Raw genomic sequence first — 20,519 nt, 5'->3', positions numbered from 1 at the left:
AGGTCTTCGCATTGTTTTCCATGCAAAATGTCAAAGTGTCATGCGGCACATTTAATGTTTTATTATTAAAAAGAAATAAAAAATCTCAAAGAGTTAATCTCCGCCTTGAGCTTTCCAGTTTGGGAATGACACACTACTTTAAAAATACACCTACAGCCTGAAAGTTCGTGAAGAATCTTCTCTATTTCTGCATAAATGTGACCCAAAACATCAGCAGGTTTTCACACCAGTCCTGAAAGTAGACAAAGAGAACCAGGTCGAACAGATGAGACAGAAGTATGAGCCTCTGTCCTTTATGTCTTCAGTACAATGATCCAAAGCTTCATATGTGTGAGTGGTAACGGTGTGTGAAGCTCTGCTCTCAGTGTCTGCTGTGAGCTCCTTGTGCAGCAATAACAGCAGCTAAAGGTTTCCAGTAGCTGCTGATCAGTCGTCCACAGCAGCTTGGAGGAGTCTGAGTCCATTCCTCAGTACAGAGCAGCTTCAGTTCTGACATGTTGCTGGGTTTCCTCACATCAGCTGCTTGTTTCAGGTCCTTCCACAACATCTCAGGTGGATTAAGGTCAGGACTTTGACTTCCGAACATGAACTCTGTTCTTCTGGAACCGTTCTTTTGTAGAACCACTTGTGTGTTTGGGCTCGTTGTCTTGCTGCTCTTTCTCTTCAGATCCAGCTCACAGACAGATGTCCTGACATGTTCCTTTAGAATTCACTGCTGTCATTCAGAATTCATTGATCCATCAATGATGACAAGCTGTCCTGGTCCAGATGCAGCAAAACAGGCCCCAAACCATCATACTACCACCACCATGCTGCACAGAGGGGATGAGGTTCTTGATGCTGGAATTCGGTCTCATCTGTCCTCTTGTCTACATGATCTGATTCTGGCTTTTTATTTGTTTGTTTTTTGGGTTCTCTTTGTCTGCTTTCAGGACTTGTGTGAACATGTTGATGTTTTGGCTCATATTCGTGCAGAAATATAGAAATGTGTACAAGGTTCAGGAACTTTCATGCATCACTGTACATGATCTGCCACAGTGTCTTACATATGACCGTTGTCTGATAAGTCAGTGGCCTAAAGTAGGAGGAGCTCTCAATACATGTATGTGCATGTGATGTAAAACACATCTCAAACCCTCTGCAGAACCTGTCAGAGTTGAGCTGCACATACATGTGATGAAGGCTGGATCTGCTTCTCCCATAAGGCCACAAACTTCTCAGTCACCTCCTGTATGTTACCTTAATAATGCAATTTGTTCTCCTCTTTCCAGCATTTGGATTTGTCATGTACCTGCATCTTGTTATATGTAGCCATCAGAAATATGTAAGCACCTACAATATATAAAAAAAACAATCATACAAAAGCTGCTTTGAAAACATAAATGTTTACATTGTAATATGGTTTCTTTTCACCTACAGAACCCAGTTTTAATAATGATCATTTGTAACCAGTACAATGAAATAAAGAATGCTGTTAGTGATATGCAGAGTTACATCCATCTCCTCCCTCCTGCGTGGGTTTCCAGGCTCTGGTGTTTTACCAACTTCAGTCGTGACTGGCTCCGATCTTCCTGGTCAGTCCTGGGCAGCAGGCCTCTCTCAAGTCTCTATCCCCACCCCCCCTTTGTCCTCAGTACTCTGCTCCCACCCAGATTTCACAAGCGTTCCCCGTCCAGCCGTCCCAGCACTCGCAGTTGCCACAGTTGCAGAACCCGTTCCCTGTGAGGAGATGTGAGAGGAAAAGCTGTGAATTAAACGAGCTGTGCCATCACGTCTGACCTTTAACAAGGTTCCTCTTTTCACACCCTGCATCCCAGGGTGCAGCTGTGGGATAGAAGACGGAGGACAATATGTGGGTTTCCACAGTTTAATTAAAACTCTTCTGTTCACCACATTTATACACAGCTCAGATATCCCAAAATCTGACTACAGCCTTCCAGACTTCCTCTTTCCCACGAGACTGATGCAACAGAGTGAAACTGTCCCCTGCAGAGAAACGGCTTATTACAACCCATATTTTTACACACACAAGTAGGTGGAGGGTAATATCTAATATTTAATACTTATAGATATAGATTCTTATTCATGATAACTGAACAGGGGGTTTGGGATAGACTGTATATCTATAGATGGACTGTCCTTGATGTCACACACAGGCTTTTGAGAAGCTGTTTTCAGCTCATGTGTGAGGCTCCGACTGTCACTCTGTGGCAGTGTTCACCTAAACCTGCAATACAGGAAACGAGGTGAAGCTGACGTAAGAGTAGGATGCTTCAAGACCTGCCTGTCACTCTTCTTGTTAAAGAATTTATCAATGGAGATCAAAACACTTTTTCAAGAGGCTGTAAACATTTTAACATGCAGGTCTATGAAGACTGACTCCCATTTGCAGCCGCCCCCCGATAGGCCGTGGAGGGTGCTGCTCTGTTTTCAACACACAGCAGCCTCCAGGGCATTTGCCTATTTTAAAGTTACATGTAATTTTGGGTGTAACTGGTTTGAGTGGCAAGAAGGAGTTGTCACAGAGTCGGCTGGGCTACACAGAAGATGAATTTAAGCCCGATTTTGAAGCCAGTTGGATCCCACCAATGATCAGAGGGGTATGGCCTGAATGGAGGCTTGATCGTCTGCTCATGGGATTGATGCAAAAGTCTGTGTTAGGAGAAAGGGGAGGCTGGGGATGGTGCTACAGGCAGTATGGACCTTCACTCAGAAGTCCGAGGTTTGCATCCCCCTGTCGCCGTGAGCGGTTCTGATTTCACTTGCTGCTGAGTTCCATTTCAAACTGCAGTTTGAAACGATTTCTTGGTGAGGACCAGAGGAATCAAAAGAGAACCGATTGTTCAGAAATCTTAATCTGGGCGTTGCCTGCACACTTCAGTTCACTGCCAAGATACTGAAGACCAGAACCACTACGCTCCAGGGAACCTGTGGCTGATGTCATGCAGGGTTCAACCATCTCCACACACACGCTATGGCAAGCTCTTTTTAATTAGACAGCTAGAGTGGAATCACAGAAATTATAAACCGGTATACCCTGAAGCTCTTCACAAGCTCCCTGAGCTGTCAGACAGAGATGCTGGGGTGAGGAAGAGGAGTCCTGCTGGCCTCCTGTCACACAGCTGAACAGACATATCTACTGCTAAATATCTAGAGGGAGGAGTGAGGAAATGATGAAGGAGAGAGTGAGAGAGGAAAGGAGCAAGCTGCCTCAGGAGGGGCTGGGACAGACCCGTCCTCTCAATGACAGATAAGGCTGGAGTCATTTCATGCTCCTCTTTTTGTCGATACGTTTCATGAAAAGCCTTCTCTCAGTGTTTTCCTCCTTCCTTACCCCCGTGTGTGGCGCTTAGCCCCCCAAGCTCACTTATTCCCACTGAAGATGTAAATCTTTCAAAAACATCTTTCAGGCAAAGTCATTTCCTGAAACAGCTGGAAACAGCGGCTTTTAAAGAACCATTACTCAGAGAGGGCCGAACATTTTCAGACTACTGGCTGTTAATACACACTGAATGATGTCTGTTAATTAATGAACATGCGACAGCGGCGTCAAAACATGGCCATGTGTTTTGTTTTTCCACGTCTACCTGCAGGCGGTGGAGCAGACCTTTGTGTCTTTTTTTTTCCTGAAATGATCACATTCAGTGCATGAAATTAACCAGCGAGCATTCCTAATACGCTAAATTTTCCACATCACTCATCAGTTGTATGTGTAATGAGAATCCACAGCTTGGAAGGGGCCATGAAATCTGTGGCTGCAGAGTCATTTATCGGCACAACTTGCTGAACGAAACCGTATTTTTCATCGTTACAAAAAGGGAAAATGACTCAATCACTGCTATCTGGTGAAGACAAGAAGTGACTGTTTGCATCTAAATATTAAATCCCCCTGTTTGGAATGACATTTTCATGTGAGGGTGGATTTCACATTTATATATTTGAGTCAGCCGTAATGGCAGCCGAGAACATTTAACAGATGTTGGTCTGCCTCCTGTTTGCGAAGGTTTTTAGCACTGGTCTGCATCTGGATGCTCATTTGAATGACATTAAGGCTGACATTTGGAGTCATGAAGTCATGATGAGAAGCACTTCAGAGCTGCTATCCATGGCCCCGGGGCAAAAATAATTATGTGTGTACTGAGCCTGCCATTGTCAGTGGGGAGAATACAGCTCCTGTGGATAAATGGCCGAACAGAGGTGCGGTACGTCTGCTCGCAGTTATTTTTACTTTCTGACTCATAACCATAACTGTCTGTGTTAATGATATATATATTTTTGTATAAAACAAGTTTTAGATGAGTTCAATTATCATTTGAAATGAATGTGCTTAAATAAATGTAGATTTAAAAGTATAATACGTGACGTAAAAGTGCAGAAAATAAATATAATTATATGTTAAAAAGTGCAGTATTAAAGTAAACACTGCAGTCTGCAGGAAGTAAGACATATTAAAGTCATCATGTAATTATGCTCCTCTATCTAGCCCCATACAATACAAGGAGCCTAAAATACCTCCCAAACCCAGGGAGCGAATTAAAAACTATTCTTGAACCTTTTCTTAAACTCCCATTTTAAATTACCGGTAATAATTTCCAGCAGCAAATAGAGCTGCTGGAAATACTACTCACTTAATCATGTCTTCACCATAAATCTGTAGTGCTGTCCATATGTGTAGTGACAATGTGTAGACCCTTAGTGCCCTCCAAGTGTCTCACAGTTCATCGTGCCAACCAATGGTCTCTACATTAGCAATATGTACCGTCATGCATTGTGGTCCCCTGACAACACACTTCCCATACAGTGAATAAGATGTAGGGAGTCTCTGTTACGCTTATGTCTGACTTCTGATCTGATCGTGGGACCAATGCTGTTTAGTTTTTACTACTGTCAAAACATATTCAAACAATGAAAATACGATCATGCATGCATGTTTTATTTTTAAAGACTGAAATATGAGCGTCATGTTACGTGTTCCTGGTGAGAATGGAAACAGAGCACACACTCCGTTCAGCACTCATTGGCTGTAATGTAGGCTGACCGCAGAGCAATGGAAGCTCCTAATTCATCAAGGTGTCGGTCAAAAGGTCTGAGTGTGAGTAAGTATTTAAAGTGCCAGCAGACATGCTAACAAGCTATGAGGAGGAAATGGGTTCAATGTTTCACTGGATTTGGTGGCTGTTCTGGATTGGTGGATTTCAGTGAGGCTTGTTTGGTGAGTCTCATCAACTGACTTAAGCCTCTACGAAACACTTTATGGAATGAAACATCCAGCTCGATGGTGGAGTGTGGACTCAAAGCGGCAGCCATCCTTAAGCTCCTTTCATGTAGCCTGGGAGTGGTTATGATGTCTATGTGACAGACAGACTGGGGGTTCTCTCTAGCTTAGCACAGCCACTCTGCATGAGTTGCTTCTTGATTGCATGCTACTTATATCAAAGTAAGTAAACCTGCAGTGTGTGTGGTTCAGTACCTGTGCAGATGAGGCCGTCATGTTTATCACACTCTCGGTCGTCACACTCGCAGTACTCTCCAGACACCCACCAGTCCTGGGGAGAGCAGATGCACTGGCCACAGTGACAGGAACCTGGAACACACAAGTGTAAATTCACTTTTAACAGAAATATTCTAACAGTGTGTGTATATATATATATGTATATATATATGTATATATATATATATATGTGTATATATATATATATATATATATATATATATATATATATATATATATATATATATATATACACTCTTTTTTAATACCACCCCCTGGCTCCATGTGTTTTTTCAATAAATCATGTTTGTATAATATCCTGTAAATTCTAAATTCTCTCTTTTAAGATTAATAGAGGTGGGCAGAGTGGATATGAGAAATGCTCCCTGGGGAAACAGCTACTAATACTTCTACCACCAAGATACAATCCACCCACGATTTAAACCTCTCTCTCACCCCCCCCCCCCCCTCTCTCTCTCTGAAGGGCAGCAGCAGGATAATAATGTGTTAAAGATTTGTAGAGAGAGAGAAATCTACTGCCGTCTGCTTCATTTTTTTCTTGTAAAGCTCACCCCCAGAGGTCCAACGACTATGTGTTCAATCCCCACAATTTCTCTCCACATATAGCCAGGAGAGCCCACAGTGAGAGGAGGGGGCTGTGCTGAGGATCAGATAAGAGAGAGGTGAGCTGAGGAGGAGATGGTTCCGGTGTCTGAATGTAACGGAGCATGGAGAATGAACATGCTCATCTTCATCTCCACACGCGGCTCGGCTCTGCAGCAGGTTCTGGACTCGACTAATTCTGTGGATTCACTGCTACACACAGCAGAGAAGGAATCCTGTTGTGTGGTGTCATTTGCCACCTAATGACACATACAATGTAGTGACAACGTGCGGGGCTTCATTATGAACGTACAGGATACAGCTGACAGCTGCACCTGCTGCAACTAATGGTTTTGTTTTTATCAATTAAAACTTAAATGAGTCGGTGAATCCTCCACTCTGTAAAGTGTCAGAAAATATTTATAGTAAGATGTTAAATAAAACTTCACTTTGAGACAGACAAAACAAAGCAAGGATGTCGTGTATTCAACGTTTTATATGAATAATTAATGTTATAGTGACATAATTATACAAAATAAAACAAGAATGAGGCGGGAAAAGAGGAAAAAAGAGAATAATTAGTTCGTATAGCCAAGAAATGATTAATTAGACTGTCACCTGATTGAGCGCTTCCCTCTTTGGAGCATGTCTGACACAGTTATGTGTCCCAATAGTTAACTGAGGTGAGCGCTGAGAGGCACACAGATCCTATCAGATGATATGTGTTTCTATTGATGGTGTATTGATTTCTGTTAAACACACTGACGGCTTGTTAAACTGTGTTTCCATGAGTAACAGAGTGTTAGTGTTGTCCAGATGAACAAAGCATCAATGCTAACTTAAGACACAATAGTAAGACAAGAGAAGAGCCCGCCCTCCTCTAAACACTGTACAAACACCATAAACGAGTCATTCTGGGGTAAAATACACATAGAGTGGAATCAGTACAGTATAAATCATCCTGTTAGATTGTAACATTACATATATCTGAATGTGATCTTAGACTAAGCAGGGACATCATCTGTAAACATTTAAAGCAATATTCTAGTAATCAATTATTTAAAACTCAGTTGCTTGAGCTTGTGTGAGCGTTAATGAGCTGACATCCTCTGAAAAGATACAAATAAAACATAAAATATAAGAGAAATGTTTCAGTAAACCCACAAAACAAGCACCTATAAACGATTCTTCTGTCTAGATCAACTCAATATGGCTGTTAACCCTAAGTATTAAGAGAGGGTTTGATATATAAGTGTATGTATTTGTCTGTTTCTGTATGTATGTTCATGGTTTGACGTCAGTCTTGGCAGCGACATATTGACTTTTATTCAGCCTCTTATAAGCAACATTGAGAGTTTAAAAGAAAAAGTATATATCTTGTTCACCTTTTCCACTGCACAGGACTCCATCAGCGGTCTCACAAACCTCCTTGCTCTGGGCATCAGTCATGTCACAAGTCCTGGGGAACTGGCACAGCTTCCCGAACCAGCCCTCCTCACAGATGCACCGTCCACAAGAACAGTAACCGTGACCTGGCGGTGGAGGGCAGAAGGGCCTTCATTTAAAAGGAGACAGAATATGGAGCAGGGCCATGAGAAAACACGGCAAATACAGAGGAAGAAAAAGCATTCACAGACAGCAAAAGTTGAGACTGAAATGCCACTGGAGAGCAAAAAGATGGTAAAAAAAACCCACATAAATACAGAAAGTTGACAGTGCAGACATGGAACCTTGACACTAATAGGCAGTACAAGGAGGCAGAGCTGCAGCAAGATGAGAGAGACGCAGCGAGCTTATTGTATCTCCCCAGGGGACATGAAAAGAACTGTCATCACTGGTCGTGTCCTGTCCTTAATAAATCTGCAGCGCTTCAGAGAGAGAGAGAGAGAGAGAGAGAGATGAAAAACAAAGAATGGGAATGGCAGGAAAACACACACACACACACCAAAGCAACATTTAATTGGTTGAAAGAGGCATTTGGTTGCTGGGATGCCTTAATAGCTGTTAGCATCACTGTGGACCTGACAAGCACTGGAACAAACGTGCCCTCCTTCATCTCCAACGGGACCTCCGGATAACTCGTCGATATAAATCATGTCATGTAGAGGCAGGTGGCATGATTGATTGATTCCTTTATGTTATATCTCGTAACAGATGCCAGGTTGAAGAGGTGGTAATGAGTGCACCATTTTTCCATCATTTTCATCAGTGTAAATCCATACTGTGCTGCTGGAGATTCTTTGATGTAGAGGTGTATTGATCCAGTCAAACAGCTGTTCAATTCAGCCCCTTCGACTCATATTCAAGACCCACATGCACATATGAATACATATCGATTGTTGAAAAAAAATGTCTCACTGATTCACCAAGCAAGGCACTAATTACAAGAACTGTTCAACAGCAGCAGCACATGATGTCTGGCACTGGTACAAATATGCATATTTATCAAAAATGGATATCGTAACTGTACCTTATGCACAAATGAGCATATTTCCCACCATTTTAAACTATTCAAGTTGAACTACAGGGACGATCCCATTCTCTCCTGTCCCTTTAAACAGACTTTGTTGCTCGAGTTTCTCTGAGAAAATTGGTGAGAGCGAAATCAAATCTTGAGTAACTTTAGGAGGTAAATATCAGCTATATAAACTTGAAGCAATGGATCATTCTCCAGCTGTAGGCTACATAATATATCAATGTTGTCCATCTTTCCTCACTATCTCTCAGGCTCTGCCTTACCTCACTTCCTGGTGCTGCAGGAGGTTTTAATCAATCAGAGAATGAATGTGTGTGTGTGTGTGTGTGGTTGTGTTGGTGGGAGGTTATAAATGAAAGTCAGCTACCGCTTCTGTCTAAGATGGAGTGGAGTGGCAGCCATGGCAGGCCATGCATGGCTGCCTCAATCAGCCAGCTTGGGGGAGCAGTTAATTGCTTTGGAGGAACAGCAGCCTGGCCCTCATTCAATTAGTCTGCACCTGGCTGTCACAGAGCATGCATTGTGCTTCAGACGTGGACTGTGAGTGGGAGGAGACTGTGAAACCAACCCGGAAAAAAAAAACCTCCCTGTTCTTCCACCACCTCTGTGTGGTTAACTACAATCCACAGTGTTCCAGAACATACTCTGTAACCACATTATATGTACCAGGCATTTAATTAATACAGAAAATGGGAACCAAGCAAGCTCCACTGCTTCTTCTTGTTAGCAGCGTGGATATGTTGCAGGGAAATAGGCGCTGCTATTAATCCACTACATTATTTATCATGTGTTATGATTGGTCTCTGGACTGTCTCATTGTCCTGGTTCTTAGGCCCAAGTATATATTTGTCTTAGTGGGACATGAGCAAAAAGCCATGATTAATGTTGGCTAAGTGTCGGGCGCTTGGAGAAAGCAAAGCAGAGCTTTGACTCCTGCAGCCTGCAATCTGGTTAAACACTGTGCCCTGTCCTGTCCTGCCAGGGTTAACATAATGAACAGTTTCAGACTTTTAAATACCACTTGTCAACCTTCATGATTATATCTCTAAAGTGTAGATATTTAAAGGTCTGAGCCAGACCCATTCTGGGTTTTCGTGGAGGTGTAGCCATGGGCTGTGACCGGGAGGTCATACCTCTGACTTGTGCAGTCCTTCTGGCACCAGCGCAGGAGGATCTGCAGGGTCAGTTGAGTGGCTTGAATAAGGATCAGATCCTCCAGAGGTTAAAGGTTGAGACCATGTTCCAGGACAGCATGCTCTTTCCAGGTAAAGTAGGAATCTTTGTCCCAGGCTAAGGAGTCAAATCATCTCGTGTTTACAGTGACTACAAAAGGTGGGCAGCAAAATGGACTGTACTGAGTGTGGCCTCTTCAGTGATGCAGGCATGTAGTTGTGAAGATGGAGATGAGCCAGGTCCATGTCCCTACCCACACGTTTGGTCATGAAATCTGGATAATGACTAAAAGGATGAGCTGGTAAATACAAGCATCATCAGTTTACCATAGGGTGCTTACTTCCTGACATCAGATGACAAGTTTGGTAATTCAGGACAGGTTCACAGTGGAGTCACTGGTCCTACACATTGAGATAAATGTGCACGTCCAATTGGAGGTGTACCACATAGAAGGCCACATGGATTAGGCTGTTTTTGAGAATGGATGGATGATTGTCTGCGATTCCAGGTATAGTCAAAAGATCAACAATGTTCCCAAAGAAGAGTTAGGGGTGGATGGGTTTCCACAGTTTTACCCTGGGGTCTGGGGGTTTATTATTTTTGCATGGTTATGTTTAGGAAGAGATCACATGTTTTCATTAAACTGGACCCTTTCTAACGCATTACATTTGCAGCAAACCTTTCTGACAATGTTCATGGCTAACCTGTTGACGGAGAGCTTGTACATGCACAGGATGCAGAGCTATATAAACATTTAAAACACTGCTGGTTGAGTCTGGCTGCTGTGGGCACATATCCATAATTGTCCAATAGACAAACATCTACCTACCATCCGAATGCAGAAGGTGCCCCGAGAGGGCCACAGACTCCTGTAATCACAGTGTTTAAAGTGAATATTTCAGCTTCTCCATCTGTTTCTATGTGTTTGGAGAAAATCCCTGAGAGAGGAGTGTGGGCTGAGCTGACTGACAAGCCAGTTAACACTGAAGGACTGAAGTATTTGCACTTGTCTCCTCTAAACATCCAGGGGGCACTGACTGCACTGTACTGTACTGTGGCTCTGGAAGTTTCTTACAACCCTCTCACTATAAAGCTCCTCTTTGTTTGATCCCTACTTGTCACTCTGGGTATACCTTGTTTAGAGTGCTTCTCAGACTCTCAGTACAGCCAATACCTTCTGCAGGCCTGTGAGTATACAGACTTAATTGTCAGCCTCACTGTGTGCTATGTGTGGGTGGGAGTGTACTTTATGTGTCTGTGTGTGTTGCTGCGTTGGTGTTTGGTGCTCAGACAGTCTCTCCCCAGAAGCCTCATGAAGTATTGTCTCTGGAAAGCCCAGCACACAACGAGTGCCAGTGATCCATTCACATAAATACTGCATCCCACTTTAAAAGAGACATTTACCCTCAGATGCTGCAATGCACCACTGATACAAAGTGGCACAGCCCACTGGTTTTTATTGAACAAGAAAAATGAGGGTTCTCTGCAAGCCCAGATGCAGAAAAACAGGTCCAAACCATGATACTACCACCACCATGCATCACTACTGAGAGCAGTCACTTTCCTGATGGACTCGTGCACATTAATGTTAATAAGTGAGATTTGATCGGGTGTTCTTTCTACTGTCAGGTCCTCCTCATTCTAAAACGTTCAGAAACCATTGCATGGATAAACTGTTTGTTTTTATCCTTTGGAAGCTCTTCATTAGGCCTGCTTTCCATTCCTTTAAGTGTAGCAACAACCTCTTTTCTTCATTTGCACTACAGTTCTACCGCACACTCCCTTCATCTCACTTCCTCTGTTCTGTTAGCTCTAGTATCTGCAATGGAAAACATCAATTTCAATCAAGCCTCTAATGTTTTAGTGTGATCTATCTATTACAGTGGCTATGCCTAAATGGCTCAAATTAAGAGCACAAACTACCCAAAGACCTCAAACAGAAGCTTCAAAGCCTCAGAGCCATTTCTCACAAATTGAGCTTGTGGGTTTAGAGGGTTGTGCCTGTGGATACCAATGAGAGCAGATAGGCTCTCTGTATTGATCTTCAAATTCACACACATGCTATTGGCATAGTTTCAGTAAGGGTGGTGTCTTTTCTTGTCTTACTTTGGGATGCAGTGTTCTTGTTGGTTTCTCTTGGATTTCTCCTGTAGCCTTTTCAAAAGATCAGCATTGTTGGTCCCTGTCATAGATTGACTGTTGTCCAAGGGGTCTACAGGCAGCACTTCCTTTGCATCCCAGGGGATTTGGGCCATGTGTCCATGGGAGGCAGAGAAATATCTTAAGGTGTTCGGCAAAAATGTCTGCTTGTCCGTTGACATCTAATCGAACCAAGGAGTTCCAGCATCCAGTAGACCGACACCTTGGTCCTCAATGGATGACTTCATGGACACATCCCTGAAAGATGTACAGCTCCTATTGCGATGTAGGGACATGTTATTCATTGATCAGTCAAGATGGTGACCAGCCTTCCAAGACATGGGGTCATGTTCCAGGCTCTCTCTGCCATGTTTGAGTCCAGCCGCCCTCTTCTTCACCAGGCTATAAGAAGGAGAACCCTCCACTGGTGCTGCCGCTGTGTCCTTGTGTGCCTCCTTGGCAGATTAGCCGCAGGGACCAAGGTAGCAAAAGGCTGTTTTGCAGTTTTAAATTAGCCAAAGCAGTAACTAACATCACTTACAGAGCCCTTAATGGACACAGAGGTGTGTTGCTGTGGGTGGGTGTATGTGTGCTCTCACCTCCACAGACCTCCCCATTGATGTCCTCACACTGACGGTCGTCGCACTCACAGTTCTTGCCATGAACGCGGCTGTCCCCGGGTGGGTGGCAAGTACACTGTCCACACTGGCACTGACCTAGAAAAACAGAGACGTTTTCACACATCTGGGCGGTGTTTTGTAGCACAGTTGTGTCTTTGTGTGGTTGTCTTGGTGGAATAATCACCTGTTGTTTTTTTTATTCAACCTAATATTTAGGAGACTGCACTTAATTTGAAATAGAATTTAATCTGCCTGACAACATTCCACAGAAGCTCATATCTAAATGACTCTAATAAACACCAACACGGGCGCCACATCTACACAACTCAAGATGCTGCTATCCCACTTCAATCAGTGAGCTGCCAGTGAAGAAGGCCACAGGGGAGGTTACTGAGTGAGTGTGCCGGCTAATGGTGAAGCTCATTAGAATAACATAATCTTTTCCTGAGCCATCTTTGGAGGTGTGCAGCATACCTGCACATTGATCATTTTACCAGGCAGCTCAGAGTTATACCCCTTATAGGCTCACTTTAGGCAAACACTCTGCAAGACTTTGGTTTCTTTTCTTCCCAGACTGCCTTACAGTCTTTTCTTAATATTGATAGATAGATAGATGCATCCAAATACACATAGTTTTTTATATTAATGCAAAAATATTCAATCCTGCTGCAGTCTCTGCTGAGGTTCATCTTACACAGCCTCCCACGGTGAAATGCAATTGTCACATCGGACGGTGTCAAGACCTGATTCACCAGATCTCATGTCTGAAAAGTGATTTTGTCTCCTCATGGGCAGCTTGGGAGCATTAGAGCAGAGGTTCGATTCCCAGCCCTGGCTGCATGCAAGACCCTTAACCTGAGGTTGCTGCTGGTAGCTACACATCATTTATGTATTTGTGTGTGCTTGTGTGAACTAAAGGGTGAATGTGAAGCAGGATAAAGCACTTTGTGTGCCTTTAAGTAGGTAGAACAGCACTACATAAAGACATGTGAAACACTTCTGTCAATAAGAGTATTTACACCAGACACCTAACATTAGAGTGTCCCAAAAGCTGAAGGGTTGAAGAAGCTACGTGTTGCTCTGCGACAGATACGCGCTGGTTCTACTTTGGAGCTGTGTCGCGGATCTAGATGAGTCAATTTGCACCAAAAAGAGCAGGCAGGAAGGAACGCTCGCAGCCGGCAAAGAAAACGCTTTTTCGCCAAAAAAACGCCAGTGCTGAGCTCTCATGGCCTACATCTTCTACACATTTACATCTCTCTAAACAAATTATTAAATATTATGTATTCATCTTTGGTTAACTACAGAGCTCTGTTCTTTGGAGACACAGGACATGCACAGTTAGTCACCTCTAAGTTTCCTATTCACTGACACAACACGCAAAATAAACCTGGAAATAGGTAACCCATGGAGTCAGAAAAATAATTGCACAAAAGGAATTCCCACCTCTGCAGAGACTGATGGTTGTAACACAGCACAGTGAGCGCCTCTCTTTCCCTTCCCTCCTGTTTTTATTGAGCCGGGTATGTCCCCTTTGCTCATCATTATTCACTCGGAGTATTTCACTGTTTTGTAGCCATGCTGGGTACATTTTGTGTTTAGTGCCACTAAATAACACCATAAACCTCTTTATAATGTGTGTGTGTATGCCTGCCTTTATTATTTTCATGACTCAGTGAGGGAAATTAGTGCCAATATTTAGTGCAAGACATGAATATAAAAGACGACCACTTGGCTGTTGTCCATGTCACATCACTGTCACTTCTTACGACCTCACATTCAAAGTGCAGCTCTCTCTCTCTCTCTCTCTCTCTCTCTCTCTGCTTCACATTCAAGATACCACCATCTGCTCTGGGGACTCAGTTACCCTAGCAACTGGTGATGTCATAACACCCCTGCCTTATTGATTATCTCTGCTGTCGTTGAACCATCTACACCACTGTGTGTTGATGGTGTTGCATTTGTTATCCCTGGTGGGGTAAACAACACCTTAATGGCAATGTCACGTCAGCAGACAGCAGCTGAAGACAATTTAGTTTCAATTTTCATACATCTGGACACATCTGTATGTGTAAATAAATGCATTTGAGGGGGCCGCAAATTCATTTTTGCAGTTTGGGGGTGACCAGAGATGAAAGCTTAGTCATGGTCTAATGATGGGGCCCTCTGTGCTCATGTGTCTGCTTGCATCACCTATCAAACAGACCTGTCAGACTTCAGTAAAGAAGTAAAGTAATATCAAAAATATGTGATTAAAAACAAAGCAAAGAAATCCCTCAGATAATGCAAAAGGTGTATGCTATTAAATATTAACAATCACACAAATAGTTAATGTCTACTTGAGGCCACTCTGGAGAGAGCAGCGAAAGGAATCCCAAGAATCAGCAGAAAGATGTTGAAAGCAGGTGTTTCCTTGAGGAAATACCACAGTATAAAGAATGTGCTATCCACAAGCGCCTTGTCTCCATCTCTCAGGAAGAAGGGCTCTGAAGCCACTGTTTCAAATTTCAAGGCTTTTCCGCTCAAGCTGCCATCTGTACCAGCCGCATTCATCCATGCCTAAGTGATTTTCTGCGTCTGTCTCCTTCACTTTCTCCCTCTCTGCCTCCCTCTCCCACACCGCTTCCTGCCTCTTTTTTTTTCCTCCCTTTGCGTTTTTGATCACATCTTTAGAGTCATTTGTTGTGATCGTCCAAAGCAAACGGGCAAAATACACTCAGATATGCATGCACACATAGCCACATACCGCCCTGACAGTTTCCCTCCTCTGTCTTTGTGAGCGGAGGTAATGAATAGTGCATTCAGACATTTATTACTAATAACAGAGGAGGGGCAGTCATTGTGAATTTATGACATGAAGACAAAGCTTCCAACAAGTAATTGATATAAACTGTTGGCCTCAGCAGAGAAATTCCGGGTCTCCAGAATGGTATCTTCCATTTTCTAAGAAGAATTCAAGGTGAAATGTGGCCGGTGACTTTAAATGTAACTGAATGGAGTAAAGAAAAACACAGTTTTTATAAAAAGGAGGCATTCAGGAATGCCATTAATTGTCCTTTTTGCAGAAGGTAATTTAAAGTTCCATTTTGTTGCAGCATTTGGAGATAATTTAAAGGTACTGCTGGAGGAATTAAAGCTAATTAACTCGCCCTGCACAAGTTAATCTTTGGCTGTTTCATTATGTGAGGGCGAGCAGCAATGTGTCCTCGCTCCTGTTGTTGTGGCTTTGGTTTAAGGCCGTCAAAATCAAAGTCCGCCTAACACAAGGAATAACTAATACATATTGAAAGGACACCGAATTGGTTCTATTTTGAGGGTGCACTTGCTGTCGTCTTTTTTTTTAATGTAGTTATCTCCATGGTAGCAGCCCTGCCTGATCTAATCAGCAGCTTTCTCAGCCATTGGTGTGAGGGATGTCTATGGCCGCTATAATAACATACAGCGGACAACAGTCCTGTTTTTTCCATTTGCAGCACAGCAGCGGCTGAAAAAGCCATACACCCCCCCCCCCCCCCCACAGTCAAATGCAACATGAAATCATTGCCTCACATTAACCCCCCGACAAATCTGCAGAGCACAAAGTCCAAGAAGGTTGTGTGTCCTCGTATAGCATCGTCCACCGCCAACTGTGTTATTACACTGAGACCGACAGAATCCAGCAGGCTTTAGTGTACCTGTTCCTGAAAGACGCTCCCAGGTACCGATCAGAAATCTGCAACAAATCTGTGTTCGGAGCAAAATGTGTGGAGGAGAGGCGCCCCGAACAATGCACTGTAAGGCTGATTGATTAAGGCTGCTGCATCAGTGTAAAATCCAAGAACAAGGAATTCGTCAGAAGACACATAATTGTGTTCTATCGATGAGCGCAGCGATTTGTCTTATTAACAAATGGCCGGAGCGCACTTTTGAACAATGCACGGATCAGTGTGCATTGTTAACTGAAGACACTCACACACACTTTTTGCAACATATACTTTGGCCTCACTTTTGTACAGTGAGCGGAGGTGGAGTCACGTCGTCCATTTTTATAGACAGTCTATGGGCTGAATGTGCACATAGGCACTATTTAGTCACTGCTGCCAAGCTTCTAGCTTTAGCTTTTAATTATGCCTCATCGTGTGTGCACATCATGGCTCCTATGTTATGTGTATTTGGAGCTGTGAGCATCCTCAGAAATTAAAACGTGATTTTCTCCTCACCAAATTAGCTACATGGTATTTTATTTTAATAGAGCATATTATTGATATGACCTGGAGGGTCGTCTCAGCCCACTGCCTGTAGCACACACAGCGCAGCTTTGGAACAGGTGAATCGTTTGTTTCTCCTTTTGTGGTCTGAGAAGCTCTGGGCTGTGTTCATTTGCAGTCGTTCAGTATAATGTTAATTAACAGTTGTGTTGGGGGATGTAGCAGCATGGCAGTTACTGATTTCATTGCATGCTTGGCCGGTCACCTGTCCGTGCTGTTACTGTGAAAAGGTGGAGAAAAGGTGCATCCTGGTTAGCACTCTGCGATAAATAAATATGAAAATGTGGCATTATAACGCTGTCGCTTCAACAATTTCCATCAAATCCTGGTGATATTAGGGATGTTTGCATCATAGCCTCCAGTGTATATCGGTTTTCTAGACGTAATATATATGTTATTCTCCCACTTTCCCCTCGCTGCCATCCATCAACAGGCTCGGGGGGGGGGGGGGGGGGGGGGGGGTGCATGACTGGTACAAGCACAACCTGGACCTTTGTTTTGTTGGTGTTGGCTCAGTATCTGAATCTAATATAAGTATTAAGCCTAGCATTTGGAGGTTCCAGGAAAACAAGTTTCCTACATCCAGCGGGCCTCTAATGAAGCGTACTGTGCACTGTAATAAATCTAGACACATCGACCCGCAGCCTGCTCCACTGAGAGGGAGTTTGTTCCAGGCATGGCTTACATTGTTGCCAGCAAAAAAAGTGCCCCTTAATCTATCTCATGCTAAACCTGCACACATATACATATGTATGAGGACATCGCAGTGCACGCAAACCTCACCAAATAAGCTGCAGCCCAAACACACAACGCTGTATAACAATGACATGTCATGGAAACTGCTGCCTTAAAGATGCTCTTACATGTTATTGATGGGCACACTGATTCTTCTTAAGGATGGGTTAAGAGACGTGGAACACTGAAAAATGGCCTATTTTACACCAAGAGGTGAGAGCAGTCAGTGTAAAGGCCTGCTGCGGTAACCATGGCAACTGGAAAGACCAGGTATACCTCGTCCGAAGCAGGACAGATTGGACGTTCCTCTGCACTTCTTCAGGCTGCTCTCCAAAGACAGGGAGCAGGAGAGGGGGTGCTCACACTTCTTCCCTGTCCATCCTTCCTTGCAGTCACACCTGCCACAGTTACACTGGCCATGACCTGCCAACAAAGAGAGAGGAGGAGAAGAAGAAGAAAAATCAAGTGAGTGCAGCTAGGGTGGATGGATATTGGGCTAAAAGGAGGGCAAAAATAAGATGGTGTGAAAGAGGAAGAGGAGGAAGAAGAAAACAGTGGAGGTGGTTTTCTGGTACAGAAATAATGAATGAACTATGCACCACGGTGGTGTCTGTATATTTTTTCTTCATTAATTCTTCTGAGAAATGGGGAAAAGAAAATTCTCACCCATATCTTATATGCAAAGTTGTATTTTACATTAAAAGTTCACATTTATGTTGTAGTTACAGCTAAAAGTAAGAGAAGAAAACACATTTAGGCCCCGTTCACACTGGAGAAAGTCAATCCAGCTAGAGTAGGATTGAATCCAGATCGCCTTTAAGCTGGATACATTCAGACCTTTTTTCAAATCTGGCTATCACACACACGTGTCAGCGCTCAATCCGGCTTAATCCGACTTAATCCGGCTTGTTTGTTGTCCTCCAAACCACTGGGTGGCGCCTCGTAATATACAGAGTCCGTTCAGGCCACGTGTGCACATGCGTCATTCGTTTTTTTTGTCCTGTGTCGCTCGTTCTTTCATTTTAATTAGGTTCAAAAAGTTTATTCCTTTGTAGCCCTGTTGAAAAGTAACTTGGGGCAAAGCTGTCGTAGTTCGATGGTAGTTTACATACGGCTTTTGTACGCGACCCGGACACTGTCCCTGTGAACTGGAAGTATCACGTTGCTAGCAGGATTCACTCGATCGATCGAGATCTATCCGGATATATCCCGATTAGCGTTGTTCAGACTCAGTAAAAAACTATCCGGATATATTCAGATACGACCCGAATCCCGCTCTAGCCGTGTTGATTTCCCCAGTGTGAACGGGGTTTAATAGAAAAAAAAACAATCTTAACATGACATCAGGTAAAATTTCAATCCACAAATAGCTTGCTGACCTGAACAGAAGTCATCTGTGTATCGGTCGTATGTTGCGTGGCAGTTCCTCTCATCACACTCGCAGGTATCTCCATGAATGTCTCCCCAGTCACCAGAGGGATCTACATCATAACAGTTACACTCCCCACACACACAGGTCCCTAACACACACCAGAGACACACACACACACAGGCCACTGTAAATTCATACTGAATCATACATTCAGCTGGGAATAAGACATTCCAAACAAACCCAAATCACTGTCTCTCTGGCATCTTTCATACATGTAGGTGGGGACGAGACGATATATTTTTCTACTTGACTGGAGGCTGCAGCCAGCAGGATAAACACTGTTTCCTCCTCTGTGAAAAATGTTCTTCCCTTTTATCTGTTTATCTACGTCTTTCTGTCTGTCTGTCTGTCTCTCTCTCTTCTTCTCATTTGTTTTACATCTCAGCCAGGGCATCAGCTGAGCGGCAGCCAGCGGAAATCCCATTTTCTCTTATCAGCAGTGACAGAGCACGGGGAACCCCAGGGGAGCCGGGCCAGCTGGCAGGCCTGTGGGCTGCGGCTGGCGCATGTCTGGCCCCTGGCCCTCGGTTCATTCTCCCTCACACCACTCCTCATAACCGTGGAGTCCTGGATTAATAGACCTATGCCACAAATGTCACTTCTGAGCTTTACAAGAGCAGATGCACACGTTACTGTTCATAAATGTTCACCCCCACCATTAAATATTGCATTTATGATCTATAAATGTGGACTATTATTTTTCTTTGTCAATGATAAGAAGCCTCCATCTCCACACAAATCCTCCATGCAGCCATTTTATCTCAGAAATCCTGCATGTGTTTGGCCTCTGGCAGGATGTGGCTGAAACAAGGTGAAGCTGAATTATCTGTCAGTCACAACATTCACATGAACGTTGGTGAGAAGACATCAAAACACTTCATCTATACAGGAGGATGAAATCAAATCAAACCCCTCTTATGTAATCATCTTCCTTAATCCATCACTGATAATCACCAGGAATTATAACCATGGTGCCTTAAAGCAGGATTAATCCAGAGTAAAATGGCTGCATGTGACACAGGAAGTGAGACGGAGAATTATTCCTGTTAAAATCACTGAATTGTGTGGCCTGTGTGAGCAGGTTGACAAGATGCAGGAGAGTTTTAGAGCGAGGGTAAAATACTAGTATTGATCCGTCCAGTTTCGAGCACAGCTGTATGGCTTTCTTAATGATGTGATTTTCTTTCTTTGTGCCAGTGTTAAATGTTTGTTTTTCTGTATACACTGATTATTTTTGATTTTGAGCTAAACAAATTTTGTTACATTAAAGGACCACTTTGTCAGGTTTAATGCCATCTAGTGGTGATGTTTCAGACTGCGACCACCTGCCATTAATGTCACTGAGCTGTAGAGTAACAGGGTTAATTTAAATAAATATTTTGAACAAATATAACAATTGTGTTCTTGGTGTCTGCAGGAATATGGACGATGTAAGAGAACCACACCAACAGGTGATTTAACATTTCTGATAATAAATTTATTCTCAGTTAAATGTATAAAACTTAGTGATTCAGGTCAAATTTCCTGCATGTTAGTATAAACTGAATATAAACTCCTCGTTATTTGCAGCCTTTGTTCTTTTCTCTGGTGTCTCTCTGGTACG

At 43.3% G+C, this 20,519-nt stretch overlaps 1 protein-coding gene across 2 annotated transcripts in view; it reads right to left on the bottom strand.

Annotated features, from left to right (window-relative positions):
* Positions 1 to 621: 621 nt before the first annotated feature.
* itgbl1 (integrin, beta-like 1) overlaps positions 622 to 20,519 on the bottom strand; it is a 32,454-nt gene continuing 12,556 nt past the window's right edge. For both annotated transcript variants that reach the window (XM_028393706.1, XM_028393707.1), the window contains exons 6-11: positions 18,864 to 19,004; positions 17,761 to 17,907; positions 12,482 to 12,598; positions 7,480 to 7,626; positions 5,471 to 5,584; positions 622 to 1,719 (exon numbers count right to left, since the gene is read on the bottom strand). In XM_028393706.1, the coding sequence (XP_028249507.1) occupies positions 1,631 to 1,719; positions 5,471 to 5,584; positions 7,480 to 7,626; positions 12,482 to 12,598; positions 17,761 to 17,907; positions 18,864 to 19,004 (755 nt within the window). In that variant the 3' untranslated portion in view covers positions 622 to 1,630. The remainder of the gene's footprint in view (positions 1,720 to 5,470; positions 5,585 to 7,479; positions 7,627 to 12,481; positions 12,599 to 17,760; positions 17,908 to 18,863; positions 19,005 to 20,519) is intronic.

The sequence above is a fragment of the Parambassis ranga genome, chromosome 21 (assembly GCF_900634625.1).
Source record: "Parambassis ranga chromosome 21, fParRan2.1, whole genome shotgun sequence".
In the NCBI taxonomy this organism is placed as follows: domain Eukaryota; kingdom Metazoa; phylum Chordata; class Actinopteri; family Ambassidae; genus Parambassis; species Parambassis ranga.
Note: the sequence above shows the minus strand (reverse complement) of the source record. Positions and strands in the feature narration are given on the sequence as shown.